General features: G+C 44.9%; 1 protein-coding gene across 1 annotated transcript in view; it reads right to left on the bottom strand.

Annotated features, from left to right (window-relative positions):
• Positions 1-251: 251 nt before the first annotated feature.
• sptbn5 (spectrin, beta, non-erythrocytic 5) overlaps positions 252-9,867 on the bottom strand; it is a gene marked incomplete at both ends in the record, with an annotated part of 320,085 nt that continues 310,469 nt past the window's right edge. The window contains 8 exons of the mRNA XM_083633035.1: positions 252-450; positions 1,483-1,599; positions 2,591-2,682; positions 3,595-3,677; positions 3,842-3,854; positions 5,520-5,588; positions 5,720-6,800; positions 9,511-9,743. Of these exons, the coding sequence (XP_083489161.1) occupies positions 252-450; positions 1,483-1,599; positions 2,591-2,682; positions 3,595-3,677; positions 3,842-3,854; positions 5,520-5,588; positions 5,720-6,800; positions 9,511-9,743 (1,887 nt within the window). The remainder of the gene's footprint in view (positions 451-1,482; positions 1,600-2,590; positions 2,683-3,594; positions 3,678-3,841; positions 3,855-5,519; positions 5,589-5,719; positions 6,801-9,510; positions 9,744-9,867) is intronic.

The following is a 9,867-nucleotide window of genomic DNA, read 5'->3' as shown; positions in this document are numbered from 1 at the left end:
TGCTCGACTGTGATGTCATCAGGTAGTTGTGATGTCATCAGTAATGTCACTCAATTCTTCTTCTTGTGGTGTCTGTATGTTTGCACCGCTTACTTCAGCACCTGGGTGTGATTTTTCTAAATGTGCTCTCCACAAAGATCACAGCGAAAACAATTTAAGTGGATTCAACATCAAGTTTCTATTATACTTTTCGCCTTGACACTGACACTTGACTGAAACAAGGCTTTAGAACAAAACCACTCCTATATCTCCTATATCCTCTCACCAGAGTCCTTGCCCTCCCCTCCATCGGGGTAGCGGTGTCTGTTGTAGTAGGTATGGGGGGGTTTGGGAGGGGGCTCTCTCTCTGTAGACGACTGTCTCTCTGGTCTGTCTGGCGGTTTGGACCAGACCGAATCTTCTGGAGCCTCTGCCAGCTTCTCCGAACTCCGGTTGACTGACGACGCTCTCCTGAACAACAAAGACTGGCTAAAGGTTTGATATCCAACTGATAATGACAAAGATTTAATCAAATCCAAGGGTCTTTCTCAATTTGACTTATTGTGCATTCTTGTATACTCCATGATGAATTTGATCGAACATGTAATGGCTCAAGTAGAAAGAAAGAAGGAAAGAAAGAAAGAAAGAAAGAAAGAAAGAAAGAAAGAAAGAAAGAAAGAAAGAAAGAAAGAAAGAAAGAAAGAAAAATAAATAGAGATTGTGTTATCCAATTCACTTGTTGTGGTTGTCATCTTGATTTTTTTGATTGCACTTGGATTTTTATGCCAAATGTGGCGGAGCCACCACATTTGGCTCAAACGTCTACTTGGACTCAAGGATGAACTGATGAGATTTCGGTGGTCAAAGTTCATAGTTCAAGGTCACTGTGACCTCACGAATGCCGTTTTCTAGCTTGTTAACGCAATATCTCAGGAACGCCTTGATAAATAAAAAATAAAAATTCTCGTCAAACGGGTTTCAAATACAACCAGGCAGTAAATAGCTAACTAATGTAGGCGGGACCAACCTGGGGGTATGTGAAATAGCAGAGTCCTCGATTGGCTCTGAGAGGCTGTTCACAAATTAGCCGCAATCTGATTGGAGTAGCGCAGCTCGAGACCAGGGGTTTCCCAGAGCTGCAGCTCCGCCTGCTATTGTTCTATGATCGACGAGCTGTGCGATCACTGGACAGACGACCTGTCAATCACGCCTAAAACATAGTCTGCTTTATCGTCTATTGTTTTACTCTAAACGGGTGAGTTATATGAAAGTTCCTCCCGTACAGTTGTTATGAGAGGTGAAATTAGCTATATAGACCAAAATTGTGTTTTGAACTAGGCTGTAAACATGTATAATCCTGTTACAAAGTCGTTCATTTTAACATGGGGATGAACAAGGAACGACTCTCTTTTGGAGCCAGCATCAAATGGCCATTTGAGGAACTACAGCTTAAACCCCGAGCTAGCCGCCTGATGTAAACACAGTCCGTGTGTCTTCTCTCACCCCGAGTCGTCCGAGTCGCTGCTGGAAGACTTGGTGCAGGTCTGCAGCTTCTCAACCCAGACCAGCAGCAGCTCTCTGCTGGAGGCCGCAAACAGGTACTGGCTGCCATCCTCCAGTCTGAGGACACACACACACACACACACACACACACACACACACACACACACACACACACACACACACACACACACACACACACACACACACACACACACACACACACACACACACACACACACACACACACGTTTAGTTCAACAGACAAAATTTGCTCAGCAGTTGGAGCTGCTGGTAGTTTTGTCACACTGAGAAACACACGCGCACACATGCACACACACACACATACACACATACACACCATGGGTGGAAGTGCTGGCATGGTAAGCTGTTGTTCTCGCCTGTTTCTCAGTTAAAGTCAATAGATAATGAGGTGGATGGATTTGATCACTGATAACAACAAAGAATCACCGTCTTCGGCATCGGAGGCAAACGCTTAACTACCGTGAACTTTCGCGCATTGCTTGGACTGTAAATTGCTATTTCATGCCTATTTAACTTGGACTGGAAATTCCTATTTAATGCCTACTTAACACTCCTCCTATTTGTGTCTATTGTATATATTGTATATACAGTATGGGACTGCACTTGCAGATTTTATCTAGATATTTTCCTTTTATCTCTTAATATTGATATGACCAATATGCTGCATACTTACGGTACACAAGACAAATTCCTTGTATGTAATCTTGCATATTGTGACATATAAAAAGTGATTCTGATACCACAACGCCCTTACTGGCCACCATTTGATTTCATTGTCACACTCCTGTATGTGACATCAATGTCAGAATGGCAGTTGATCTGAGAGACTAATAATGATGGCGATGGGTTTACATCATACAGACGCTAAAGGACAGCTTGTACATCAGTATCAGATGCCGAGGGGTCGCGACAAAGCGGAGGACTTTGATGCGGTGGGAATGACAACGGGCTGGGTATACAGCCGACAGAGTCTCTTTCTATCGATAGATAGAAAGATTTAACTCATCAGATTTAACTCATCAGTGATATGAGTCATCATTATTCACTGGATTCAAATACAACTCACATCAGTTTGAATGTGTGGTCTTTCCTCCTGTAGTATAGGTTCTCCTTACAGACCGCTCCAGCCATGTTGATAGGAGGCCACCTAGAGGTCTTCTGTGGTAACACAGCACAGCACAACACACACACACGCACGCACGCCCGCGCACATACACACACACACACACACACACACACACACACACACACACACACACACACACACACACACACACACACGCGCGCGCGCGTTTAGTGTTACATGTACTTTATTATTAAGCTTATTGTACTATGCCATGTTTTTGCCTATGGTTTTACCATTCTTCAACATGACAACTGACATTTATTTACAACATGCAAAAGTGACAATAGAGTGAAACACCAACATTTCAGACCCTGATGAAGACCTAGCAGGTCTATACGCGGAGGTATGTCTATTTGCCTATGCTCGATTAAAATATATATTTCTACTTGAAGACGGAGTGCCTTAGTTTTATTCCATGGTAGTCTGCATCAAAACCTGGGGACTGACATCAAGCAAGACCTCCTGGATTCTGTTTGTCTAATACTATTACCTGCCCCACTAATGAGCACCTGTGGGATGAGCCATCAGATCCATGCAGCGCTTCCCTCTCCTGCTGTAATCAACACTTTCAAGTTTGCTATTGTCTCATTCCTTTGCTGATCAGTAAACAAACACAGGATGAACCAGCTGGTCTTTATTGTCACAAATGACCATGCCAGCGCCGGCAAGTGAGGCCATGATATGTGTTCTCCACGGCCAAGCCAGGAGTGGTAAGCAGCGCCCCCCGGGGACCAACTTCCTCTCAGCTGGCACTTGTCAGGCCATGATTTTCTGCCTGTTTTTCATGGGGGGTTCATAGATGGAGGAGACACCAGAACATGGGCAGAACATGCAAACTCCACACAGAAAGGCCCTTACAGCAACATGACATGGGCAATGGGAATTTAACCCCTCACCCTGCAGTGTTAGTACCTTGTGCCCTGTGTTGTGTGTGTGCTCAGTACCTCCACAGCAGCCGCTCTGTCTTTAAACAGGTGGAGCATATCTCTCCATCCAGAGCACCGTACAGCGCCTCCCAGTGCTCCCCCTGACAAACAGCCAATACTACATGATTATGAGGAGCACGTTGAAGGAGAGTCAATTGATACAGTAAAAAATGCTTGATTTTGAGTTGGTGTGTAGTAGGGCATTCACGACTACTGGATTTTAGTAGTCATCGACTACTAAAATCTATATCTACACGTATGCTACCATCAGCACGGAACTGCAGAGGGAGGGAGCGAGCGAACAAACAAAGATTTTGTGTTGTCTCCTACAACCGACTGGAAAGTCCCACATGCAAAAAACCTAGATTACTACATGTTTTTGTGTGTTGTGTTGTGTTGAGCATGAGCAGTCGGAAGAGTAACGCGTAACCATGGCAACTGAAGTGGTCTGTGCCATATTCTGACCGTAACCAGGGCCGTAGCTAGCTATGAGAAAGGGGAGGTCCGGACCTCCCCTAATATTTCAGAGGGGGGAAAAAAAAAAAAAAAAAAAAAAAAAAAAATTATAAAACAATCTGCATGGAAAAGCATGAAAAACACGGGATCGCTTTTATTTTGAAACGAAAGGCAGGTCAGGCAGGAAGTCATCTGACGCCGCGTCCGCGGTAACTTGATTCCGAGAGAGCAGTAGCATGGTGGTGAGTGATGACTGTCTGTCTGCCTGGCGAGATAATTGAAGGTGAGCGAGCTGCGAGACAGTGAACGACAGACAGTGAGTGACACTGACAGATTTTTTAGCAACAACCAAGAAAGTAAGTGTCTAGTCTGTCTCTTAAGTAATGTTACCTGTGTGACACGTTGGGATGCTACTGGCTAATCATGCATGATGCCAATTGCCAAGCTCCCGAAGTCAGGTATGCAGGTGGCTATATGCATGGTTTCAGTTTCATGACCCAATAAGTAACAAAAAGAGGTGGTGTAAAGTTAAAAACAACAGAATATATTTTATTTTATTTTTCAATCGTTCCTATCAGGAATAAATAAATGTCCCTCTGTATGTTTTTTTTTATTATCGATGATGACTTTGTGTGTTGTGTACAGCTTGGGTTGTGTACCTGTGTTTGTAGGTGTCATTTTGATATGAATTTGGCTAAAACAGTTTGTGTTTGTTAGTTACAATTATGTTGACAGGAGAGCTGAGCAGGTGGTGACATGAAAGAGAATATACTGAATAATGACATCACAACAGTATAATCCTAATGTTGATTTAAAATGATATATTACTCTAAATATGGCTTAAAAAGGGGAAAAAAAAAACTCAATTTTTTTTCGGCGGCGCCCGTTAATCCGCCTCCCCTTGCTGGACCTCCCCTATTTCGGAACCCTGGCTACGGCCCTGACCGTAACTACCATAAAAGCCTCAGTGAGGCTTTATGCAACGCTCCTAAGTGAATCTCTCAGTTTAGGGAAATATATTGAATAAGGGACAAACTTAAGTTTGAAACTCAAGGTGGTTTATGCAACTGGGCACAGGCCTTAGAGGCCTTTTTCCTCTATCTAGGAAAAACGCTGTGTGCTCCCAAAAAAAAACCTATTCTGTTGTGAAAACAAGGGCATCATAGTAAATAAATGTGATGCAAGTTATCTAGCTATGTAGCAAATACACACACACGCATGCACGCACGCATGCACGCGCACACACACACCCACCCACCATGGGTGGCAGTGGTGGCATGGTAAGCTGTTGTTGTCGCCTGTTTCTCAGTTAAAATCAATCGATAACGAGGTGGATGGATTTGATCACTGATATTAACAACAGAGAATCTCGGTCTTCGGCATCGGAGGCAAACGCTTATGCCACAACATACTCTTACTCTGTCTTGTCTGGTGCTGCTCTGTCCTGTCTAGTGGTGGGTGACACACCTGGCTGCGAAAACACTCACCTTGTTTCCTCCCTGTTTCAGCTTGATCTCCAGCATGCCGTCCATTCTGAATGGCAGCCTCGATGTCACCTAACCAGACCACAGACCAGACAATAGACAGGACAACAGACCAGACAAGAGAAAAGTTAACAGATAGGACAATAGATTCAATAGATTAATTCATTAAGAGAGCAAAATTTAACTTGACTGACAGGTCTCACCTCTGGTATGGACTCAGACAGGCTGGTCGGTTCTTCTAACTTGCTCTGTCGCCATGGAGGAGGAGATGGGGGCAGCTCTGTCATTGGCGGAGCGAGGTCAGGTGATTCAGTATCCTCTTTCCTGATAGGTTCAACAGCGGGGGAATCGGGCGGTGCGGCCTGTTTAGAATCAGGACAATCAGGCTGTTCGCTGATCACTGATGGCCGCGATTCGCAAGGAACCGGTTTCCTTATCGGTGGAGTTGGTGATTTAGGGGGAAGATTATCTGTGAGTGGTGGAGGTGGCGGTTCAGTGGGAGCAACAAGCTTTCTGATTGGTGGAGGTGAGCTGGTAGGCTTCTCTGGTTGGTTAGAGGGCTGTGAGAGGGCGGGCTCAGAGGGACATCCTAACTTCTGCTCTGTAAAGGACATTTTGGACTTTGCAGTTGGTGATTCGGGAGGAGGATGTCCCTCTGTGAGTGGTGGAGGTGGCGGGTCGGTGGGAGCAACAAGCTTTCTGATTGATGGAGGTGAGCTGGTAGGCTTCTCTGGTTGGTTAGGAGGCTGCGAGAGGGCGGGCTCAGAGGGATGACCTAACTTCTGCTCTTTAAAGTGGAGTTTGGGCTTTGAAGCTACAGGAGGTTTGGCTGTGGGAGGTCGGTTTTGGTCTGGAGATCGGTGAGATTTGGGAGAGGAGGGTGGAGTGGAGAAGGGAGGTTTGGGAGAGGAGGGTGGAGGGGAGAGGGGAGGTTTGGGAGATGAGGGTGGAGGGGAGAGGGGAAGTTTGGGAGAGGAGGGTGTAGGAGAAAGGGGAAGTTTGGGAGAGGAGGGTGTAGGAGAGAGGGGAAGTTTGGGAGAGGAGGGTGTAGGAGAGAGGGGAGGTTTGGGAGAGGAGGGTGTAGGAGAGAGGGGAGGTTTGGGAGTGGAGGGTGGAGGCGAGAGGGGAAGTTTGGGAGAGGAGGGTGTAGGAGAGAGGGGAGGTTCAGGCTTGGTTTGACTCCTCCAGGACCTGGAGGAGGAGATGGGACTAAGAGGACTGTCAGCATCTTCTTCCTCCACATTCTCCCATTTCACAAGCCTCTTCCTGCCATTGTCGGCTCTCCTAGAAGCAGGTGCAGGGCAAGGTTATTATCGTTAACGAAAACTAATGAAATGACAAAAACTAGGTGTGAAAAACCATTTTCATTAACTGAAATAAAATGAAAAACAAGTCTTTACAAAAAAAATAGTAATGGGGGAAAACTAACAAACTGCATTGTGTGTTTACAAAACTAACTAAAATAAACAAAAATTATAGAGGAAATGTCTTTAGTTTTTGTCTTTGTCAATTTATTTCATACATACATGTCATTTACCAGAATCTTTCTGGTTAATGACACAAACACACTGATTGACACACATCTTTTATAGTTATTTTGTGGATGATTGTTCATCTATATACACAGTATATATATATATATATATATATATATACATACATACATACATACATACACACACACACACACACACACACACACACACACACACACATATATATATATACATACACACATATATATATATATATATCCCCCCCCCCCCCCAGATTTGATCCCATCTTCTCCCCAATTGTACTTCGCCAATTATTCCCGCTGCTGCCCCGGTCGCTGCTCCACCCTCTGCCGATCTGGGGAGGGCCGAGACTAGCACCATGCTTCCTCTGAGACATGAGCAGTAACCAGCTGCTTCTTTTCACCTGACAGCAGGAGCCTCACCAGTAGGACGTAGCACATGGGAGGATCACGCTATTCCAACCAGTTCTCTTCCCTCTGAACAGGCGCCCCGACCGACCACAGGAGGCGCTAGTGCAGCGACCAGGACAATACCCTAAATCCGGCTTCCCTGCCGCAGACACGAGCCAATTGTCCATGTATGGACGCCCGACCAAGCCGGCGGTAACACGAGGATGCGAATGTGCAACCCCCGTGTTGGTAGGCAGGGATTTTACCGCTACACTACCCGGACGTGTGAATATTTGTTTTTAATTGTACAATGTTTTGCTGAGTTTTTATTACACAATACGTTTATGACCTTTTTTAATCTCGCCCCTGACAAAAACCCTATATTACTACAAAGCACAGACCTTTAAGACCACCTTTACCATGCCCCTCACAACACCATGGGCCCTATTCTCCCACAGGCCTTCGGCGCAAAAACTGGCCTTAAACCCAAAAAAACGTGCCTTGCGCCTGCCTCGGGAAGATAGCAACATGGCTTTACGCCCCGAAATGCGCTTTACGCGAAATAGGTGTGGCGCAGTGGCAGAATAGGCCAGAATGGGCGTTTCGGCCTTAAATACCGGCCTAATGATATCTTCCCTCCTGGCGTTAATTTAGGGCTTTGCGCTTTTGGAAACCTGGCTTATTCAGTTTGACCCCCTCTCTCTCACTCCCTTGCTCAGACAGGCTGTTGCATCATCCTACCTGTGCAGTGAAGGCGAGAGAAAACGAGATCATTCTGCCAAACAAATGTTCACTGCCTGGCTTCCCTGCCACAGCCACACATGTGAAATCTCCCAGCATGCATTGGGCTAATACATTTCGATAATAAATAGCATCCAAATTAGCCTAAATAGATCGAAATAATGTGTAATGTTACCACAACATGCAATTGTAGAACATTTCAATATTGGACAAAATAAAATCGCGAAATGAAAACACAAGCCTATGTGAAACATATATGTCATGCTGGGCCTATATATATCCCTCGTAGATTTAACGTGATTTAGATAAGTGACAGCGTAACGCGGTTCTACTGTCATGTGCTATACTGTGTCTGCTCCAATAAATTGGCCCTACTTCACATTTAGTTTTACAATAAAAACACATTTCTGCAATGACTTTACATAATGTAGGCTATATTTATGTGCTACCTGTGCCGCAGGGGAGAAGAAAAGGTAGCAAAACGATATCATTCTGGACAAACTTTCACCAATCTAATCTCATCATATGGATAGGCTATATTTTTCTAGCTGATGCGTTTAGAACATTCTTTTCACTTTGATCTTGCTATAGTGTAGCGTATTTACATGCTTGCAGTATTTAAACTGCAGTTAGAATGGTTTGAGAAGCATAATAATATGGAATAACAGCCTATATATGGAGACAGACAGACGGGATGAAGGGAGGGGGGGGGAGCAGAGCGCTTGGCTTGTCTGGTTTTACTGGATTGATCCGTGGAAGCTGTGACTCGTTTACTGCACTTCTCCAATGAGCAGACTGTGCATAATTTTACGCTTAAAAGACGTGGTTGTAATGCTTAAGGCTGCGTGTAGCGCCGATACCAAAATATCGAGTGCGCTGGTCCACGCCCACTACTCTGGGCTGCGTCTGGCGTTGGGCGCAGTTCATAGGCCGATGCAACGATAGAGTCCCATATCCCCATAGCCACTAATCCTACCCACCCCACGAAACCCCACTCTCTACTGTTACAGTCAGTGCCTCTCGGCTCATGTGTAATTCATAATTATATTATATTTATGGATGTCTATCAAAGGAGTGGGCGTTAGCTCTTAGAGAAGGGAATGGATTTGTCCATCTAGGCTTCCTTGTACTTTTTCCCCCTGTTTTTTTATGTTTTTTCAACCCAAATGATTTATGGTCACGATTGTGTACCTCGCCAGTTGGCATGGTTGCTGGCTTAAAACTCTTTAACTACAACTAAAACTCTTTGAAGATTTTTCTAAACGTGAGGGGAAAAAAACTAAACTGAAATTTTAAACAAAAACTCAAGTAAAAACAACTAATGAAAAATGCAAAAACTATACTAACCTTAGGGCAGGGTGGAGAAATGGGCTAGGAGGAGGCCTAGTGGAGGTGGTGAGACTGGCTCTGGCCTTTATGTCTGCCTGCTGGCCACTGCTGACTCGAAGGGCGGAAGGAGAGATGAGGGGCGGAGCCTTGTTGTCCGACGGCTTTCTCTTCAGGGAGGAAACTCGGGCCGGAGGCTTCCTGTCCCGAGCCTCTTTGTCATCGTTACCATGGAGACCAAGTCTTTTCTCCCTCTGAGATGGAAAAGGACAAATATAAGCTTAGGAAAATAAAGAGTATTTTACAGTTAGATGTGTATGGCATGGTTATGAAAATAGTTTTTAAAGGCCCAATCCATCAAAACTCACTATTACTGAC

This window comes from Poromitra crassiceps (genome assembly GCF_964638095.1).
Source record: "Poromitra crassiceps genome assembly, chromosome: 3".
In the NCBI taxonomy this organism is placed as follows: domain Eukaryota; kingdom Metazoa; phylum Chordata; class Actinopteri; order Beryciformes; family Melamphaidae; genus Poromitra; species Poromitra crassiceps.
This window is presented reverse-complemented; position numbering and strand designations above follow the sequence as displayed.